The 22,248-nt window shown below is 37.3% G+C and overlaps 1 protein-coding gene across 2 annotated transcripts; it reads left to right on the top strand.

Moving 5' to 3' along the window:
- The first annotated feature begins 1,106 nt into the window (after nucleotides 1–1,106).
- Nucleotides 1,107–19,188, top strand: khnyn (KH and NYN domain containing). Of its 2 annotated transcripts, none has more exons than XM_020922738.2 (9): nucleotides 1,107–1,582; nucleotides 4,541–4,774; nucleotides 9,259–9,393; nucleotides 11,092–12,620; nucleotides 14,396–14,526; nucleotides 14,950–15,046; nucleotides 15,272–15,379; nucleotides 15,482–15,583; nucleotides 16,623–19,188. In XM_020922738.2, the coding sequence occupies exons 2-9, from the start codon at nucleotides 4,571–4,573 to the stop codon at nucleotides 16,933–16,935; spliced, it is 2,619 nt and encodes an 872-aa protein (XP_020778397.2). In that variant the 5' UTR covers nucleotides 1,107–1,582; nucleotides 4,541–4,570; the 3' UTR covers nucleotides 16,936–19,188. The 2 variants fall into 2 exon arrangements, with proteins under 2 accessions (XP_020778397.2, XP_055012268.1); XM_055156293.1 differs by lacking the exon at nucleotides 1,107–1,582 and adding an exon at nucleotides 2,186–2,324.
- The last annotated feature ends 3,060 nt before the right edge of the window (nucleotides 19,189–22,248 follow it).

Below are 22,248 nucleotides of genomic sequence, written 5' to 3'. Positions count from 1 at the left end.
TATGAAGATGCCATTACTCTGCCTGGAAGGTTCTTCAGTATGACATTAAGCAGCTCTACATTATTGCTATGAAACATTCTAGACAAAGCAATAACATCTCCATCTAGAAAAACACTTGATGGACCCTCCACCAGAAAAGTTACACAATGTACCTTTAAACAGGGATATGAAAAATATAATCTTTCAGATGTGAACATTTGCAGATTTCTCTTTTTGAAAATGTGTCATGGAAAATACAGTGAAATTACAGGATTACAAGTCCCTCCTTCATAAGTGAGTTCAATCAAAACACGTAGCCTAGAACTTTCTCCACAAAAACCAGTGAGTCATTTCAGTAGCTGCTCATCGTGAAAACAGAAAAAACTGAAACTGCGCTTTTGACGTAGCTGGAAATCCCCACTGCCTTTAAAGAGACTCAACCTCCTCCTGCATTACACTTAGAATAATACCTTTGCAGTATATTGACAGAGACCAGACCAGAGAGAATAAAATAACTTAGTGTTTTGGGTCAGTCTGTTTATAATTAATAATCAAATGTAAATTATTATTGGTTATAGCCATGGCAGCAGACCAATATCGGCTCAAAAATACATTCCAGCTCGTCCCTACTATGACTCTACAAGTTCCATTTTGAAGGATCAGTGTTATGCTGGTTCAGTCATATTATAGATGTTTGAGGAACTCTTTATTATTAGTTTGTCTACATCTCCAAAGCTCAAAATGCACTGTTCCACCTTATGACGTCATGAAGCAGTAGATTTAAAAATAACAGTTATCCGTTATTTATTGTTTAGTAGAGATTAGAAATTCCAGATCTGAAATCATCCTAATGATGGATGTATGGACTATAAAACACAGTACAGCACATACTATACAGCCAGATGACATCACAAGGTGGCACTGAATGTTTTCTATCTGAGAATTCCTAAACTCTAAACCTAAACAACATAACATAGACCAGAAAATAGCGTAATATGGTATAAGGGCTCTTTGAAATAAAATAAAAAGTATCTATAATAACATTGTATTACAAATGAAATAATGTCAGATACACACATCCAGGTTTTGTTATCACGTACATGCATCTAGAGATTACACTTTGAAAACCCCTCTTGAATTACAGTTTTTGTTTTGTGGCTTTCTGAATTTCCCCATTGTATTGTATGGAAAGTGTTCCTCTTCACGTTTTCCTCCACTGAAGAAGTTAGAAAGAAGTTGCTTACTTTTAAAGCTTTTTTTTTTTTTTTCTCCTATGGTTATCTTGGGAAGCGTGCGTTATCGTCTCCAAAGCGCACTCCGCGTACTTTAGCTTTAGTTTCGTTTTTGCCTCGGTACATTTTTTTCGTGATTAAATTATTTGTCCATCCTCGGCTTCCTTCTCCTGGCTGTACTCCCAAACACGACGATAAGGATTGCGTTGTTTGAAAAGACGCATTTTTTATTTTCATTGTACGAACTTTGGCCCCGTTCACGTGTTGTTGTGTTTTTGGATTGCGGAAGAAGAATGCGGTGAGCAGTAGAGCAGAGCGCCCACAGAAAGAAACGACTCAGAAACGAAACTTTGGAGCTTGAGTCGAACAAAGTAAGTAGCTAAACAACGCAATTAAAGCATGTTTTGTTGGTTTATATCGACTTAAATACGCGTTTTTCACCTAAATACGCGTAATTGTAATGTCTTTTCCTCATTTGAAGCAAACAGGAACACATTAACGTAGCTGCTATGATCGTTTGTAAAACCTTCTTGCTAAATCCTGTCAAAAATGTATCATATTTAACATTTCAACAAAAACAAAAACAAACAGAATCTTAAAACTTAAACTAGCACATCTTGTTCCTGGGTAAGAAGCTTTGTGTGTCTGCGGAACTTCTAGCTAAAGACTTTACTTTGTTTACACATTTGTTTAAGTTATAAACATAATTTGAGTATTTAGCAAACTAAACAAAATGCAGAACCTGTCTGTAGTTAATATTAGAGCTGAGCTGTGTAAACATACTGACATTGTACTTTGCACGGTGTTTATGACAAGTTACATAAAATAAACATAATATTAAAGGGCTCATTATGCTATTTTCTGATTTGTTATAATGTTGTTTCCTCGTTATGAACAGACCTGGAGTTGTGTTTTGTTTCATTCATGTTTAACACACACATTCTGCAGATTTAGGCTGAGTTCTTCTCTCAAACTGAGAACACCATGTTCCACCTTGTGATCTAATGTCGTGAAACAAGAACTGCTCCAGTGTGTTTTTAAACTCCCTACTCCTTCACTAGAGTCATTTGGATGATTTCAGACCAAGAATTGCCAATCTCTGCTTAACTAAAGGTAAAAGGAACTGTTAACTTGAAAACTACTGCTTCATGACATCACAAGATGAAACAGCATTTTGAGCTTTTTGAGCTTTGAAGAGATAAGGGTACCCTTCAACCAAAAATAAGAAAATGACATTTTGTTTGAGAAATTATTATGAAGTGTATCTATTTTGGTTTAGACAAAACTTCACAATATGATTTTAATATAGAGATAATCGTATTTACTGATCATTTCACTCATTCATCATTGTGATCATTTGAGACTAAACCAACTGAAATTTTGCCTAGAATGTTCCACAGTATGGCATAATGTATTGGCATGCACTCATATTTTCTTCGAGTGGGGAGTTATCGCTCCACAGATTTGCTAGGTGTAACTTGGCCTGGTTATGTCACCAGCTCACCAGTTTACATGACAGGAGGTAAGTTGAATGCCAAACTGTGGAACATTCCAGGCAATTAGCTATAACATCTCCATGGAGACAAATACGGGGGTGTCTCTAATGGCAATATATATGAAGACACTAACTAGGCCTGTCATGATAGTGGCTTTATCGACTTCAAAACATGACAGCTAGAACAGTTATTTTTGGGGTCAGTATTTATTATACCGGTATGTACTTTTTCTTTCTCGTAAGGGAGAGCTTTTTGTAATTTTTCTGCTCCATGGTAATTTTTGAGCTGTAGGGGGTTGAATAAACAACTTCTATGACTCATTTGGTGTTTCATTTAGTAATAACAGGCAGCTCATTTTCATTACACAAAACTGTACAAATAGAACTGATACATATCAGTTGGTGTTATTAACATTCCCCGGAGGTGTGATGCTAACTGTAGGCTCTGCTGTGTCTGACACCTCTCACACCTTTTTCTTAACTTCTAAACAGAACCATGAAGGCAGGTATCGGTCACAGGCTCCTGAAAATGTGCTGTTATTTTTTTCTTCAGTTTTCTTGATACTACCTTAAAACTTTTTTGGCAGTGTTTGGTAATGTGTCTGCATTGTGTCATCATGGTAACTGTCAAACATTTTACCATTAGAGATACACGTAGAACATCCGCAGCAAACAAAGTACATCAGCCAATCCTCTATCAGTAAAAGCATGTGTTAAATAGCAGTGCTTAAAGATACCTTGTTTATGATCAGTTTTTAATAAGACAAAATAAAATCAATGAGGAACAAATCAGTTATTGTTTTTGTATTACTCAGTCCCAATCAGGTTTGAATAATGCGAGAAATGAAATGGGGAAAACCTGAGCTCCTGTTTAATTCCTTTTACAGTAACATACAGTAGATCACTGCATCAGCAGATGTTATGATGCTTGTATTTGGGCAAGGCCCAATTAAAACAAGAGGAAAAGGTCTTTGTTGTTTTACTCAGAGATCCAGTAATTGTATCTTTTATCTTGTAACTTGAAACTGCTTCCTTATATCATTTTATTACTGTGTTAACTACAGGTCCTATAGCTTTAAATGTGCACTATACAACTTTTTAGTTGGGGGTTCGCTTCTATGGATATACCATGGAATGTTCCACAGTATGACTTTAAACAGCTCTACCTTTACATTTATTCAATTACAGGTGGTTTTATAGCTCAAAAACAGAAAAACAGGTATTCTGACTCTGAGGGGAATCGCCTTTCCACAGATCTGACCTGTAACTTGCTCTAGTTTGGTCTCCATGAAGATGGAAAGGTGTAATACCACACTGTGAAACATTCCAGACAAAACAATAACATATATATGGAGAAAAGCATTTGACGGACCCTACACCAGAAAAGTTACATAATGCACTTTTAAACCATGTTATAATGTTGTTACTTTAAAAAAAACATACCTGGAGTCGTGCTTTATTTATTAGTCTGTGTACATCTCCAGAGCTCAAAATGCTCTGTTCCACCTTGTGTGTCATGTAGTGGTGGTTTTCAAGTTAATGTCTACCTTTAGATTTAATTACATTGGAAATACCAGGGTGGAAATGATCCAAATAATTCTAGTGAAGGTTTATGTAGTTTACAAACACAGTGGAGCACTTCTGTATTACCACATGACATCAGAGTGTTTTGTGAAGAACTCAGGCTAAATATGAAGGGTTTGTGCGTTAAACATGTGTGAATGAAACAAAACACTACTTCAGGTCTGTTTTTGATGAGGAACCAACAGTATAACATAGATCAGACGCCCTTTAACCCATAACCTCCCATGACACATACTCTCTGTCTCCTCAGCATGTTGCCGTGGTGACCCAGTGCTCAGAGATGGACAGTGTTCGTTCAGAGGAAGAGGAGGATGAGTTCACGTGTCCAGGGATGCTCCGGGGGTCTCTCTCCTCTCTCCACTCCTCCGTCCAGCGCATTTTCAGGGTCAGATTCTCCATCGGCACCGACCAACCGCCCCAAGACGCACACGGACAAATATGGCTCCAGCTGCGAGGACTCCACAGTGACGTGCAGGCAGCTAAAGTAAGAGTTTATTAAAGCTTTATTAAAGGTGCATTGTCTTTTCTGGTGGTAGGTCCATCAAATGCTTTTCTTCATGGAGGTATTATTGCTTTGTCTGGAATGTTTCACAGTATAGCTCTCCTGTTCTGAAGAGTGTGGATGCTACCTGTGCTTGTTCCTGCTATTTCCTTCTTTCTTTGCTTTTTAATCATTTTACCTTCTCCAAAACCAGACAGTGTGTCTACTTTTGATTTTCTTTCAAGTAAACCAAGACTTTTACACCATTTTTACATTTTTTAACAAATCATCTGACGGGCCAGCAACATGTCGGGGGGAAGAAACCAAGGAAATTCTATCTGTGAGCACTGCCGGAACTGTGAACAAGAAAATAATGAGCTCCAAGCACAGATATTTGAACAAGGACTTTATCATACACTACCAATGACTTCCAGTGGTGAGCAGTCCACAGTTATTTCCAGAGAACAGGGCGCAAAAACTTTCAATTTAAACCTGAGTGATACTGTGTTTTTTTCCAAAACTTTGCACTAACCAAAATGCTAAGCCAAAACAACAAGTGATATAATGATATTAGAATTGTCTTTGATCACCACAATAGAGTTGATGAGAAGGCACAAACAGAAAATGAATGAACAAGAACAATGCAAAAGAGCGTGTCAAGGTCAGATATACGCTACTGCTAGGAGACGGAGCTATCGGTGATCTGAGCTACAGAAGAATCCAAACATGTTGCTACCTCAGTTACACAGTTTCTGAGATTACAAAACTCCTGCCAAAAAGGGTTAAACAGCTGATTGTGCACATAGAGGCACTGGACATCAGAATGGAACGGAGTGAAATCTTGAAAAGGAATTTCAGTAAATTTTTTATTAAGTGGAGGTTAAGACATTCATCAGTGGAATTCTTTCTAACATAGACCTAAGGAAGAGGGACAAATTTACCAGACTGTTTCAACTGAACACTGTTTCAGATGACACACAGATCTATGATTCACTGCAGCAGGGAGCTATGGACTAGTGGAGTGACTCTGCCACTCCATCCAACAGATCAGTGTGTGGATGAAAAACAACTTTCTACAACTAAACTCAGACAAGACAGAAGTCATAGTCTTTGGCCTACAGAAACAAAGAGACAGTGTCAGCAGTCACCTCCAGTGTCTCTCTCTAAAACCTTTAAATCAGGCTAGAAATCTAGGGCTAATAATGAACTCAGACTTGAACTTTAACAGCCACATCAAATCAATGTTATGTAGCTTTACCATCTAAAACACATAGTAAAATCAAAGTTATACTGTCTAATGCAGACGTGGAGAGATTTATCTATGCGTGTGAGACAACTGTGAGACATCTGCAGTGCATTCATAATGCTGCAGCTTGGGTGCTGACTTGAACCTGGATGTCCTGCGCTCATTTCTCTGCGCTGCCCCCTGTCACCCAGAGAGTAGACTTTAAAGTGATTCTGCATGTGTCTCTCCATGGCCGAGCACCAAAGTACATCTGCGACATGTTAATGCCATATGAACAATCTCGCACTCTGAGGAGCTCAGGGACCCATCGCCTGCTGGTGCCCAGAGTCAGGACTAAACAAGGGGAGTCAGAGTTTCAGATTCATGCAGCTAAAACCTGGAACAGTCTTCCTGAGTATGTGAGACAGGCCTCTACTTTGATGCATGCATCTGTTAGCTACACATATGACTGAAAGGTTTTCACTCTTCTTTCTCATTTAATGTCTCTCTCTTTTTAATTGTTTGATTGTTTATGTTTTGATTTGTTTGTATTGTGATTTTAATGTATTTCTTATTCTGTAAAGCACTTTGAATTGCTTTGTTTACGAATTGGGCTATGCAAATAAACTTGCCTTGCCTTGCCTTGCCTTAAACCTTTCTATAATCATGGAGACCAAAACAGATCAAGTTACAAGTCAGATCTGTGATGAGGCAACCCTGCTCACATTCAGAAAGCATGCTCTAGGTATTTTCACCTGTAATTGAATAATTGTAATGTAGAGCTGTTTAATGTCATACTGTGGAACATTCCAGGTAGAGCCAACCTTCTAAAAATCATGTATCTGAAGTACTGCACCACATTTCACAACAAGACAGTTTTGACTTGCATCTAAATTAGAAGTACAAGTACAAGAAGTACAGCTCCGATCTTTTGAACACTCAAAGCAAATAGTTTTACTTTAGACAGGAGACAGCTGAAGTGAGATGCACTCACAACTTTTAGACCTGTCTAGACTTAAAATCTCATAAAATTCTCCTCATGTCTGTGGTGTACGCTTTTTGTCACATGTTTAAAAATCGTTTAAGACTGAAACATCCTGTAGCCTTTTGACAAACTTTATGGATATTTATTTGTTGAATATAATAACAAAGAGAAAAAATGTATAAATGGTAATAATAAAAACATATATAAATGGTAATAATTGAAAATAAGGAGCAAAAATAGCAAGACACTGGTATTAAACAAAGCTCAATTAAACCAATGTACATAAAAGTAAAGGCACATGGCGTGCAGAAACCTAAACTTAGATGGTCAGTAGTGTATTTAATGCGAGCACTGCAGCCATTTTCTTATTGCTATTTTTGTATTTTTTGTCTTTGTTATTAGATTATATTGTGATGTGCAAGTTACTGTGTCCAAGTAATTTCCCTTATGGATCAATAATGTTTGTCTTAGTCTAAGAAATTGTACACATACTCTAAATTTTGAGCCCCAAAATGTATTTTTCTCAGCTTTCATTATTGTTATATTTACTGAAGTTTTATTGAACTATAAAGTGTTATCGTGACAGGCCTAGACAAAGCTTTGAGTTTTAATCCTTGTTTATGTTTTCGTGTCTCCTGTTGTTGTTTTTGGATGACTAGGCATCTCCACCTTGGCCCAAAGCATGAATGTGGACAGTCAAAATGAAAATGAAAATCTTCTTGAGTTACTGCAGTGTTACATAAGATCTCTGCCATCAAAATGAAACATGAACTGTGCTAAAATGTTACAAATTGTACGATTGAAAGCATCTTTCTGATCTCAGAGAGTGGCAGCAGATCACAATAAAGTATTTTCATTACTTATTTCTGTATTTTATTTAATTTTTACTTGTACACATAGATTTATATAATTATGCCTTATTTGACCTTTCTCTCTTGTCCTTGCTATTTTTGTTACTTATTTTCAACGTATTATTACCATTTACATTGTTTTCTCTTTGTTATATATATTATATTGTAATGTGTGAGCTACTGTCTCCAAATAATTTTCCTTGTAGATCAGTGAAGTTTGTCTTCAGTCTATAAAATAATTAAAAATAAAGTAGACATTTTGACTGGTACTGTGCACCTCGACTAGAATCTATGGTGAATTTTATTTAGAAAATATGGTTGATAAGAATGGACTCGATAGCCAGATGAATAGTTACGTAGTAGAGGTTTAATAATATCAGGATGCTCCATTTTATATCTTCGTGAGCCGTCCCAGAGGCCCAGACAAGAGACCATCAGCATTTATAGCTTATGATAATGAGTAGAATGGGTGTCTACAGATGAACTCTTGGTACAGAGAATATACATATAAGGCTGGCATTTCTGTACATATCAGAAACGCTGCACGTGCTCAAATAGAACAGGGAGTACGTAGATGTCAGTTGTATATCATTTAACAAAAACATAAGCTCTTATAGGCACTGGAAACTCTAGTACAGTGATATACATTGTTGCAAATCTAACTCACATCTGGATAACAGTGAATTTGCCTTATAACTGTCAAAATAGTAGATTTGTTAACTTTGGTTTATGATGAATTCTGGGACTATCCACATGAAACAAACACTGGCACAAAGTTCACAAGATCTTCTCTGTCAGCATATATAAACAGAAGTGGAATTTTTTTTTTTCAAAATAGCTTCAGAAAGTGGTACCATTGTTCAACCCAAAGACATGATTGTTGTTAGCTGAAAGGACTTTAAGACATAAGATTAAAGATCCTATATTATGTAAAACTGACTCTTGTGAGCTTTAAGCCATGTTTATAATGCTGTTACATCATCGAAAACATACCAGGAGTTGTGTTTTGTTTCATTCACACATGTTTGAGTAGTGCTGTGTTATTTGTCTGTCTACATCTTCAAAGCTAAAAATGCTCTGTTCCACATTGTGATGTCATGAAGCGGTAGTTTTCAAGTTGACAGCTACCTTTTATCTTTAGTTTAGTAGCGATTGGCAGGGCTGAAATTATCCAGATAATTCTAGTGAAGGTGTATGGAGTTTAAAAGCACATTGGAGCACTTCCTGTATTACCACATGACTTTACAAGGTGGAACAGTGGTTTTGTTTGGTTTTGTTTTCTGTTTGAGAAGGGTTCAGCTTTTGTGGATCAGAAGTTTGGACAATTCTTTCTTCCATAGAGTTAGAGTTATACATGCCCTTCCCTCCATCTGATGTTATGCCATTATCAAAACACTCATTGTAATACTGTATGTGTGTTTTGCAGCTGTTTGTGAAGGGCGTAGTGAACCAGGAGGAACAGAAGGAGGTGCCGTACCCTTTGACACTGCACTGTGTTTTCTGTGGAGCCCGTGGCCTCTTCATGGACTGCCTCATACGGAACACGTCTGCGCTCATCGTGGTGCGTTCAAGTGCACGGGACAAATGTATATGTTTACTTTAAAGTAGTGTAGTGGATTTACCATCTTATCTTAAAAACGCGAAAAAACAGAACCGTTTGCAGTGGTCCAAAATTATTCCTCACTTACCTTATGTATTCTGAGCATCCTAATTATTCACCACGATGAGTTTACAAGGACTTTTTTGCCAAGACACTAAAGATAACAAGTAACATGTTAACAGTGCACTTTCTGAGAGAGTGCGCTGTTAGCATGCAATAATAGAAACATAGAATAATAGAAAATTAGATGCAGAAAGTACACAGTGGACTTATTTTGTGTATACAAAGAAAACAAAAGTGAAACAAAAGTGTATATGAGTCCACATGAGGATCAATGCTTTTTTTTTTTACTTATAACTGAATATTGTATAATTTAGCACTATGTTTTAAAATATGAATTACTGTAGTTAGAATGTAATTCAATTATTATTTTTGTAATAATATTTGCCATTAATGTACACTTTACAGGCACCAGAAAAAGAATCATTTGGGGAACTGGTATCGAAAAGACGGTATTATTAATACTTGTATTGAAAAAAATCTAACAATACCCAACCCTAGTGACAAGACACATTTTGCAGAAATATCAATTTTTTCAAACAATGAAAACACCCATAATGAAATGAGCACTAGTGACTGTATCTTAAATACTATAGTATGGAGCTTTTCTGACAAAGCAGTAACATCTCAGCAGAGTCAAGTAAGACAAGTGATATTATTTCCTTGCAAAAAATACATGATTGGTCAATTTCAAAGTTGCTTCATAATTTTAGTTGAGTCAATGTGAATCACAGAGTCACTGTCACCGGACACAAGACAAATGGGCGTGTCTCTTATGAATTCACACAGGGACAGAAAAAGCCTGTGAGAACATGGTCATGTGGGTTCTATTGTGCTGTACTATTAGGCATGTAGTTTCCCTAAAATAGCTATCATAATATTTGCTACAAGATTAAAGGCTATCAGAAAAGGCATTGTGAATCTCATAGGCCTTGCAAATCTTATTTTATGTCCACTATGAGAACTAAATGTCCCTTATTATTCTGTGTTAAAGCGGCTAACCCTGTAGTTTCAACCTCTACAAACATGTTCTGAAATGTCCGTTTGTGTCACATGCCCTCCCTTTGGGTTCATGGAGTCTTGTTCTGTGTAAAACCTGCGAACCTATCACAGACCAATCACAGTGATTTTAGATATGAATACAATGTAATTTAAAAAACTAAAAGTTTACCATATAGTGTTATAGTAGTTCATATATAGAATGAGACTGCTGTGTGTTGTCCACATACATGAATAAAAAAATTTTTTAATGGCAAATCAGGAAATAATGCAGGTGCAAGGTTAGCATGCTAGTTCATGTTAGAAAAACTCCACTTTTGCCTCTGACAGTTGTGAAGAAAGTTTATAAGCTCATCATAGTGAATAATTGGGATGGTCAGAACGCATAAATAACTTTGGACCAGTGCAAACCATTTTAAATGAAATTAAAGTATGTAGTTTGAATAGTACTTGTAGTTTTGGTTAGTGTATGGCTCAACGGAATACAGAATAAGACATGCTTTTCGCTTTTTATTTTTATCGTGCAGTGGACACCAGGCTTAAGTTCACCCACAGCTCCCCTTTCATTATAAGATTCTGAACTATTCCTTCTAATTCCAGATTGGTTCTCCGGGGCGTCTGCTAATCTCTGGTCTGTTGGAGCCGGTGGTGAGGGCCTACTCCCTGATCACGGACCTGGTGGAGCGCTGCGACTCTACCCAGCCGAAGCGCCTCGATCCCGGGGAACGAGTCTTAGGCGAGTCCCTGGAGTCGAGAAGGGCCTTCAAAAACCTGGTGGAACAATGGGACGACAGACATACGCTGGACCTGCTGGTTTTACCTGGGGCTATTAAGGAATGTTTGTTGGAATTAATCAAAGAGGCAAGACTTGGAGATAACCCACGGCCACTGGAAGCAGATGGGGCAAAGCAAGACAGTACATGGGATAAGTCTATTCTTTCTTTAGGGGAGAGTAGCAGTAGTAGTAGTTACGCAAAGGACGCTTCTGCAAATTTCCTCGATAGCTTTGGAGAATCTGAAAGACTACGAGGAAGCCTGGTGGGTACAGAAGTAAATGCAAAATCTCCGCAAGAAGTTGGCGATGAAGAGATACTACCGAACAATGACGAAGACGAAAAACAGTTTGCGCAGTTGTCAGGAAGCAAAGAATTCTGGCTTTTGTTGAAGTTTTTTACTGCTATGGGTTACACAGAAGATGTGGTGCAGCGTGTGCTAGCTAAAACTGGACTGCAGGAGGCGTCGCAAATATTGGACTTGGTTCAACAGGAGCAAGATCGAACTGACAGAGCGGCAAGAGATGGGGAGGTGCAAGGTGCGGTTTTAACACAAGGTGAAGCCGCAGCGAAAGACTTGAGTAATAAGCCTTGCGAGACAGAGCATAGAGAGTATGGAGTGAAAACAAGTAAGAAAAAAGAAATTATCAATGATGACGATGGAAATGGCGCGATTGGCGGAGTTGGCGAGTTGCACGATGAGGATTTCGTGTTTGGCGTGCTAAAGAAAGCGGCGGCTAGCTGTGGCTACAATGAAAAGCAGGTTACCGAAGTATACAGCAAGCAACCAGACCAATCTATGCACCAGCTACTTTTAGAGCTGCAAAGGAAAGATTCAAAACAGAATGGATATTTGAAAGAGGGTCCAAGAGAGATGGACGATGTTGTGATCGATGCCAAAGAAAGAATTAATAAGCAAAATGTCACAAAGGAAAGCAGGGAAGAGAAAAGTGGGGCGTTGCCAAGGCAACAAAACACTGGAGAAGATTTAATTTGGGGTAATAGAAGTCAAACACAACAGGCAAAACAACACAAGCAACCAAAACAACAAAATGCTTTCGCCGATAATATCCGTGGACCTCCATTGTCAAGTTATGATTCAAATAGTAGCCAACATTTTCCAAACCACCAGACTTTGAATCAACCGAACTATAGTTCAACAAGACCACAAAATCCTCATGTGAATGGAAATGACTGGGGCAGAGACAGAAGAGGACAGCAGGGGGCGGTAGTGGTAACAGGAGAGCAGAGGTTTCTTGAAGGACTTAACACGCGGTTTGAGCTGAGGCTGACAGACAGCCCGGGTAAAGAGGCGCTGCGGAACATTATAATCGACGGGAGCAACGTGGCCATGAGGTGAGAGTTACAACTAAGGAAACTAAGTTGTGCTAAAAATTAGGGATGTCACTAACTGAAATATCATGATATCATCAAAGGTCTTACAGTAATGGTCATCACAATATATCAAATTACAAAACTCTTGTCTTAAATTAATAGTTATGGTGCAACAATAGATAAAAAAACTGAGGGATCTACAGAGACCATGATCCTTTGCTCCTTCAGTGCGTATTACATGAAGAAATAACTCTTCTAAGCACTTTTGAATCTTAGTTCTTGGGATAAGTAGTGTAATGCAATAAATATTGTACCATGTGATTCATATCATGAAAATATTGTACTGAGAGATTTGCATATCGTTACATTCTGTTTAAAAATGTTATCAGATTAATTACATTTGAACAGAAATTATGTCAAATCCAAACTGGCAAGACTGGAAAAGCTGAAATTATAAAATACAGAATTTTACAGTTCAAATCATATTGTATTAACACAAAAGAACAAAATCCTCCTTACTTCTACAAAGAAATTGTACACACAATAAAAATTGAACTTCAAAATACAGTATATTTTTCCATCTTTTGTATATTAATTAAACATTAAGTCGATCTAGTAATTATGGTGACAGGCCTACTTATTGATACTTTGCAGCTGATGATGTCATCAACATTCCTTGGGGGTGTGACGCTAACTGTAAGCACTACTCTGCCTGAAGCTCTGTTACTCATATTAGACTTTAAACTCAGCTTTACTTTAACACCGAGGTCTTCAACAGGAGGGTCATGACCCCTAGGAGGGTCGCGAAGGTAGTGCAGGAGGGTCGCAAAATGTTTGATTGATTAGACTTTTTTTTTTTTTTAAATATTCATTTTTAAAGAATGTGCGCTCCTTCATCACATCTGTCTCTCTCTTCATCCCCTCGTTTCTCGCTCCCTGTCCAACTGCAAACTCATTGGCCTGGATTTTATGTTTTTTTGTTAGGGTACATGTGAAGAGTTCCATTACAGCTTCACTTTTACGCATAGTGGAACTTAAGCTCCGCACGTACTACTGCGCATCCTCTCTCATTTAATCAGTACATTAAAAAAGTCACACTTTGAGCCCATTTTCCGTGATGTCGTTGCTCCATTGATTTGGCCTTCTCGGTCAATGCAAGCGCACAAAGTGCAGTTTAAACTTCAGGCCTAAATTAGCTTTGGTCAGACTCATTTCTGTCATGGAGTGAGTTGAGGCTGAAACTGGAGATGGAGCTAGTTTCAGCTCAGGATTTCAGGATAAGCGACTTTGATGAAATACCCCCTTAGTATTTAATGTACAGTAACAGAGTAGCTTTGTTTATACACGACACTAGGCCCAATTTAATAAAACACAATTGTATGCCATATATATAGCAGTGGGTCCCTGCTCCAGCTGTCTATGAATTTCGGGATCCCTGGCCTGAACAACGTTGAAGACCTCTGCTTTAACGCAACCTAAACAGGACCATGAACGCTCATATTGATCACAGACTCCTGTAAATGTGCTATTTAAATCCATTTTGTATTTTTTCTTGAGTTTTATTTAATTTAATTTTTGTTTTTTGCTAATGTGTGCATTGTGTCACCATGGTAATTTGTAAACATTCCGCAGTACACATACATGTGAACACCCCCAGATGTCATTGCAAAGTATTAGTATAGTGATTATTATGACAGGCCTCAGTGGAGTCCAGATTTTGGAAAGGATCATTCTTAATCTGTAACGTTCTTTTAAATGATCTCAATATATATTAATGCTGTATTTCCCCTCCACAGTCATGGTCTGGGGCACTTCTTCTCGTGTCGGGGCATCGCTTTGGCGGTGCAGCACTTCTGGGACAGAGGACACAGACAGATCAGTGTGTTACTGCCCCAGTGGAGAACCAAGCATGACTACAAGATCAAAGGTAGTTTTTTACTGGTTATAACATTACAATTTAAAGGCCCTGTATTTGATTTGTACTGTCTTAAAAAGGGAAAAGTTTAAGATGGGCTTACTCTGTGCAATTTGCTATGATTTGAAGACGTTTGAAATAGTTCCCAAACTTACACTTTGCAATTAAATGTCATACGAAGCTCACGCTGACCTGCTCACACTGTACAGGGGACATGAGCGAGAGGGGGACTGTGTACGGGTCTGAGGACACTTTTGCGACGTGACTATCTTTTTATAGGTGCACATTCTGTACACTGTATGATGCACAGAGGAGCTGAAACTGTCATGTCTGTGTCAAAATCGGCCTGAAAATCGCACAGTGTAACCCCAGCTTTAAACAAATTAGAAATAACTTTTTTTTAATGTTGGTTTATTAATACTGTTTCCTCCACAGAGCAGCACTATCTCACTCAACTGAAGGAGTTGGGCATCGTCTCTTTAACTCCATCAAGAGAGGTCCAAGGCAAAAGAATCAGTTCCTATGATGACAGGTTTGTGGAGTTTTAAACCACTTTGCTTTCTAATTACAACTCTCTACTTTCAAAAAAATACTTTCCACACATATTTGAGTCTGATTGGTCAAAGATGGATAACAGCCGAAAAATCAGACTTTTGTCAAATCAAATTTAGAGAAAAGCACAGATGTTTTTCCTGTCCACATGCCCTGAGGTTCCTCTCTCTGTGTTTTTAAGTAGTAAAAGTAAATGTTTTGATAGATTTATGCTGCAACTGGCTCAGAAAACAGATGGAGTGATTGTGACAAATGACAATCTGAGAGACCTGTCTGACGAGTCTGCAGCGTGGAGGGAGATAATCAAGAAAAGGTGAACAAAGTATTTCTCTTCCTTGTTCGTTGTTAAATGTTGTTTTCTCTGAATTCTGTATTTGAAAAGAGAAGCTGTGTAAATTCTGTGCTCTCTTCTCAGACTGCTTCAGTATACATTTGTGGGGGATCTGTTCATGGTTCCTGATGATCCACTGGGACGAGGAGGACCACACCTGGATGAGTTCCTATCCACGGAGATCAGGTACCAGGAACAGTGTGCCTTTTCACATTACTTAGTTTATTGCGAGTTTTATCGTCTTTAGCCAGATTTACAGAGAGCAACAACACTGATCTTTAAAGAAGGTGAAACTCTTCTATGGTGTATTAAGTGCAGACACATAACATATTTAAATCACAATGATCAACCATTTAATTTTTTGAAAATGCTATATTCACAGAAAAGAATGCATTTTTACACTCTGAGTCCCCCTCTCTTTGTGCTCCACTTTAAGTTAATCCCCTTCAAAACACAATCAGCATGCATCCCACTAATGAAACTATTGCACATCAGATCAGGTTTGTCAAATTGCTGTGTACAATTTTTGTATCATGTTTTTGTATATTTATGGATTTGTTAGCAGTTAATACCCCATAGAAGTAAAATACTCCCACTTTACTTACGCTGTGTCAGGTTTGATTTCAGCGTAACAGCTGACCTGATCTTAAACTAGACTTTAAGATCTAATTATGTGTAATATAACGTGTAATATTGCAATATTTTTGAATTTCCTTCATATCAAGACAGTATTTATCTATCACTCAAAATTCGTTGTTGTAGCTGATGATGCATAAATAATGGGAAACAAAATGTAGAAGTCTACAGCATAAAATTACATGTATTACAGCGCTGTCTAGTGGTGAAATAAGTGAACTGCACATATAATGTCAACTGTTAAATAAATGTATAAAGAAGTGCACTAAGGGAGTGTGACGTCTTCCATAGTGTTCGCCTCCAGTCTAATGAAGCTCAACGAGGCTGGTAGTTATAGGAATAGGACTTTATTTATAGAGAAAATAGTGAAATAAAAACACCAAGATCATGTAGAGTGCGTTAATACAAACATTTTAAGACCAAAATGGCTAGGCTTACTGCAACAGTTATAGAAAGAGGGGGGACAGTCGATGGAGCCGGAAGCACCCCCATGCTCACTTCTTATTTGTAACATCAGTGGGCTAGTGGGTTAGCTTTGTTCATTTATATATACAGTCTATGGTTAAAACATGATTCATTCTCTCCTCAGATCTCCAGAAATGAGCGGCCTCACGTACAATACGCACTACCGCGACCGCTCACCAGGGGGAGCGTGGGAGACTCAGAGGAGACCAGGACGAGACGGACAGAGACAGGCCTGGACCAGACCGGGACGTGAACCAGAACCAGGACCCAGACCAGGACCCAGAGCTGGGAGGAGTCCAGAGGAGACGGCACATTTGAGGCAGCAGCTGTGCCAGGTGTTCCCCGGGCAGGACAGCATGATCACTCTGGTGCTCCAAACTCACCCCAACGAAACAGATATTAACGTGCTCTCCGCTTTGCTTTTAGAGGAGAATTAAAGATTATTTTAATGCTTTTTGATGTGAATAATTTTATTACTAAATACTTACATATAATAGGCTCTGTGCACAGTAGCATGCTAGCTAGCTCACGTGTCTCAAAGCTAACAGTCACTTTTATTAAAATTGGAAAAGAGAGAAAAAAGAACCTATTAAAATGAATCAAAGTAAAACCTGCCCAATCATTTTATATGTAGAACACTTCATTTTGTAGTGTTTGTTTTAGCATTAGCATTAGCATTGAGAACCAAACATCAGACGTTTTAATTTTATTTGTGTGATGCATGTGAGGTTGCCAAGTGGTATTGCGCACAGAGCCAGCTGCTCTTAAAAAGGTCTACTATCATGTAACCTTTCAGGTGGAGGGTCTGCCACTTGCTTGTCTCCACGGTAATACAATTGCATTGCCAGGAATGAATGGCATTAAACTTCATTATGTCCCTGGAGAAAAGTAGCTGACGCAACAGAGAAAGTTACGGGTCAGAGCTGTGGAGAATACATTATTTGAATCGTGCTTGTGGGCAATAAGAGGATCTGTGGTTGATGAAATGTAAGATGGAAGATTAGTTTGATGCCATATTGTTGGACATTCCAGGCAAAGCAATAGTATCTCCATGGAGACAAGCAAGCAGCAGATCCCACACCAGAAAATTTGTTTGGTGCATTTTTTTTAGTCTTCAGATCAGACAATTTGACCAGTTTGTTTTAAAAATCTTCTCTTAATTATCTTTTCTTATGATCATCTCCAACTGCACTGATTTTAGCCTCATAACAGCTTTTATTTATTTAATTTAAAATGTTATTTTAAGATTGTTTGCCGTAGTATATATTGTAAACAACTATTGGGAAATCATAAGTTCAATGCATTTAAATTGAAGTGTGTCAGAACCTGGAGAATTCATATTTTTCTCTCGTTTTTCTGTACATGCAGCCTTTTTGATCATTGTAAACACGTACTTAAAAATATAACTCCTAATTTCACCTTAATGACCTACTTCTAGACATTTGAATGTAATTTTTTTCCCTGTAAGTTTTGACATTTTTGGTAAAACTTCCTTATTCCTGAACAAATTTGAAAATATTTTTGTTTACACATTTTACTTAGTTTTGAGTTTGTCGGGTATCTTTTAATATTGGTTTCATTTGGCAGTAAAAAAGTCTTAATTTTTTTTTTTTTTTTTTTTTTTTTTTTTTTTGTGATGATTTGAAATTGAGTGTTTTATAATGTTAAACGTGCACTGTGTAACTTTTTGGTTTGGGTCTGTCACCTGCTCGTTTCTATGGATATGTCACTGCTCTGACTGGAATGTCTCAAACTATGAAATTAAACAGCTCTGCCTTACATGTATTCAATTACAGGTGGTTTTATAGCTCAAAAATACCTAGAAAAACAGGCATTCTGACTGTGAGCGGCCTCACCTTTCCACGGATCTGACCTGCAACTTGGTCTGGTTTGGTCTCCACTATGAAGATATAAAGGTTTAATACTGTGAAACATTCCAGGCAAAGAAATAACATTTCCATGAAGAAAAGCATTTTTACGGACCCTCCACCACAAAAGTTATGCAATGCACCTTTAAATTTCCCTTTTTCTATTAATTTTATTCCAGAAGTTGCCGTGGGCTCCACCATCATCATTTGTGTTTGTGTGTTTGTGTGTTTGTGTGTGCATGGAGCGGTTGATCTTGTGAAGTAATTAAGGCTGATGTAATTGTTCCCCATTTTTATAATAGCACATTTTAAAGGTGCATTGTGTAACTTTTCAGGTTGGGGGTCCACTACCATGGAGATGCTATTGCTTTGCCAGTTATGTTCCTTTAAAAATACTTTTAAAACATCCATTCTTACTGTGAGAGGGGTCGCCTCTTCACAGATCTCACCTGTAAATTGGCCTGGAGTGTCTCCTTCTTGTTTCTATGGAGAATGAAAAGTTTAATGTCATACTTTGGAATATTGGAGGTAAAGCAATAGCATCTCCATGGAGACAAGTAACTGGCGGGACCTCTACCAGAAAAGTTACACAGTGCACCTTTTAAATACAGTGACACTTTTACTTATGAAGAAATGCTTTTTGATTATAACTCTTTGTAAATAAGTGTTTTCAGTGACGAAAAGAGGCCACTAAATGATTAAATTATTTCTTATATATTTGGTCTATATATGTTGTTTTTTTGCAAATGCTATTTTTGTAAAGTTGGACTTTTGGCTGTTTCTGCGTCATTAAAATCAATAAACTCTGAGGTGTATTGATAATCGAAGTTTCGCTGTATTATTTTATTTTTAAATATGTGGAAAATTTCAGCTAGTCTGTAGTAAGAATCAAGATACAGTATTTACAGACTAAAATATCAGATTATTTGTGTGAAAGTGTAAAAAATCTAACTAGTAGTATAGTCATTTTGGTCATTTGTTTAATTAATTTTTTTATTTGAGCATATTATCAGAATGTACAGTCACTGATATCAAGCTGTTACAATTTTTCCAACTGTAGTACGAGATAATGTCCAACAGATGTCGCCATAGATTCTGTATGGACCACCACTTCAATACTAATTTTACTATACACTACTGGTGCATTGTGTAACTTTTCTGGTGGAGAGTCAGTCCCTTGCTAGTTTTTATTGATATGTCATTTCTCTGCCTGGAATGTTCCACAGTATGACATTAAACAGGTCTACCTTACTTTTTTTTTTTTAACTATACTATATTTTGATCTTGGTTTGAGTTGATTAAATTCTTGTGTAATGATCTACAATGAAATAAGGCAGTTTTCCTTGATTTATACTGAAATATTCGTAATTTTAAGGTGTACTTGGTGACTTTTCTGGTGGAGGGTCTGTCACCCGCTTGTCTCCATGGAGATGTTGGTACTTTGTCTGGAATATTCCACAATGAAAGTGTGGCATTACATTTATCTATCTTTAATTCAACTGCAGGCGTTCCATTGCTTTAAAAAATACATTGAAAAACAGGCACTCTGTCCCTGTCACTGTCTGTTAGCGAGATCGCCTCTCCATAGATTTGACTTGTAATAGATTGAAGTCTTCCAGGTGCAGCAATCACACCTCCAGGGAGACAACCAGGTGGCAGGGATATTGCTTGCACCTTTAAACCTTGATGAATTACACATTTTGAGTTCTAAATAGCATTTACAAGATAGCAAAAAATGTAAAATAAAAAAAAATAATAATAATAATTTAAAGGTGTATTGTGTAACTTTGTGGGTGGAGGGTCTGTCAAATGCTTTTTTATTATTGTCTGGTATGTATTTAACTTTTATATTTTCATGGAAACCAAACCAAATCAAGCTACAGGTCAGATCTGTGGAGAGGCGACCCCGCTCAGTTAGAATGCCAGTTTTGTTTTTTTTTTTTAGCTATATTTGAGCTATAAAACCACCTGTGATTGAATAAATGTGAAGTAGAGCTGTTTAATGTCATACCGTGGAACATTTCTGGCAGAGCAATAACATATCTATACAAACAAACAGGCAATGGACCCTCAATCAAAAAGTTCCACAGTGCACCTTTACCTGCACCTATGATGTTGTATTATTAATTATGTAACTGTGAGCTCCATTTGGGTCATAGTGTTTTTTGAAGAAGAGGATGTTCTTAAAATAGCTTCAAACTTAACAAACCTGTTTTGTTTAGTTTTTTTCTACTCTGAGAAACAAGAGGCTCTGTCAGAGAAAGAATCCGGTCTAGTGAGTTTACGGTGTTTCCAGTGATAAAACAGAATATTATCTTGAATGACCCGGACCAGACCGGAAGAAACTTTGCATTGACATCATGTGAGTTACCATGGTGACACAATGCACACATTAGCAAGCACATCTGAACAAAGTTTAAAGATTGTCTAAAAGCTTAAAGAAAAAATACAAAATGGATTTAAATAGGTCATTTTCAGGAGTATGTGATCAATACCAGTGTTCATGGTCCTGTTTAGGAGTGTGGAGAGATTTGTTTAACACCACAAATCAGCTCTCCTGTTATAATTCCAAGTAAGTCAGCTCTTTCTGTCAGACTGTGTAAAATTAAAGCACAGATTAAAGTCTAATTCAAGTAACAGATCTTCAGACAGAGTAGTGCTTTCAGTTAGCGTCACACCTCCAGGGAATGTTGATGGCATCAGCTGAGATGTAGGCCTATCGATAGAAGTTTCAAGTGTAAATATTTAGCAGTAGTATTAGCCATGGTTGATTCTAAAATCCGTGGGTGTTTTGGTTGTATAAATAACGCAATAACATTAAAGGTGTACTGTGTAACTTTTCTGGTGGAGACTTTACTAGCTTATTGTTTTGCATTAAACGTTTCTTTTTTCTTCTTTTTTTTATCACAGAAGTGTCACAGGTCAGATCTGAACAGAAATGACCCCACACAATAATAACATTTAACATTTAACTTTTTTTTGCAATAAAAAAATCCAATAATTGAAAAAAAAGCAAGTTGTATGTAAAATGCATATTATTTTCAAATATTTTAAGCATTATTGCAGCAAAGTAAAGGTATTTTTTGTATTTTTATTTGTCAGATACTACTTTTTGAGTACATTCGAAGAGTTTTGGCCATTAGGTAACAGTTATGGAATTCCCTAGTGTGATGTGATAATTTCCAATCAGGAAGTAAATCATTAATCAAATGTCCAAAACAGGAAAGAAATTGTAAAATGTTTGTAGCAAAATCTTAAATATAACAATCTTGACTGTGTCTTTGTCAAATTAACCTGTGAAGTACTCTTTTACAATAAAGGAGCGTTATTGTAATTAGCTGCAGTGTAATTTGTAAATGTCAGAAAATAGGTGGAGATTCTGTTCTATAATTAAACCAAACGTCACAATGGGCCCGGTGCATCATGGTCTTTCTGTGGCTTGTCAAACATTAAATTACTCTTCATTAACTTTTCACTGAATAATTATCCTTTGTATAAATGTCTGTCATCAGTCAGGTCAATAAAGACTTCAGACTTCCTCGTTGGCATGGGTATATTTCAGGCAAAGCTTTAAAGTGAGGTTCAATTCCCTCAAGTTTGCATGTTCTGCCTGTGTCTGTGTGGGTTTCCTTTGGTTTCTCCCATCAACCTAAAACATGCACAATTGATATGATGCCATCAACATTCCCTGGGGATGTGATACTAACTGAAGGTACTGCTCTGTCTGAAGCTCCATCAAGTTAACCTTTAATCTGAGTTTTGTTAAAAAAAAATAAAAAATAAAATAAAAAAAAATAGTTGTTTAATTTAGCTACAACAAGTGAGCTGAATTGACAGTTTTCAGTTAGTCACTTTCATCTTTTGTTGAAAATCAAACTCCTA

Source organism: Boleophthalmus pectinirostris, unplaced genomic scaffold, assembly GCF_026225935.1.
Source record: "Boleophthalmus pectinirostris isolate CB_2022bp ecotype Guang Dong unplaced genomic scaffold, ASM2622593v1 HiC_scaffold_20, whole genome shotgun sequence".
In the NCBI taxonomy this organism is placed as follows: Eukaryota; Metazoa; Chordata; class Actinopteri; order Gobiiformes; family Gobiidae; genus Boleophthalmus; species Boleophthalmus pectinirostris.
This window is presented reverse-complemented; position numbering and strand designations above follow the sequence as displayed.

Excerpts from the sequence above, each read along its gene's own strand:
- khnyn (XM_020922738.2), top strand. The coding sequence starts at position 4,571 with ATGGACAGTGTTCGTTCAGAGGAAGAGGAGGATGAGTTCACGTGTCCA. Across the intron at positions 12,621-14,395 it reads GGGAGCAACGTGGCCATGAG|TCATGGTCTGGGGCACTTCT; the intron begins GTGAGAGTTACA and ends TCCCCTCCACAG. Across the intron at positions 14,527-14,949 it reads GCATGACTACAAGATCAAAG|AGCAGCACTATCTCACTCAA; the intron begins GTAGTTTTTTAC and ends TTTCCTCCACAG.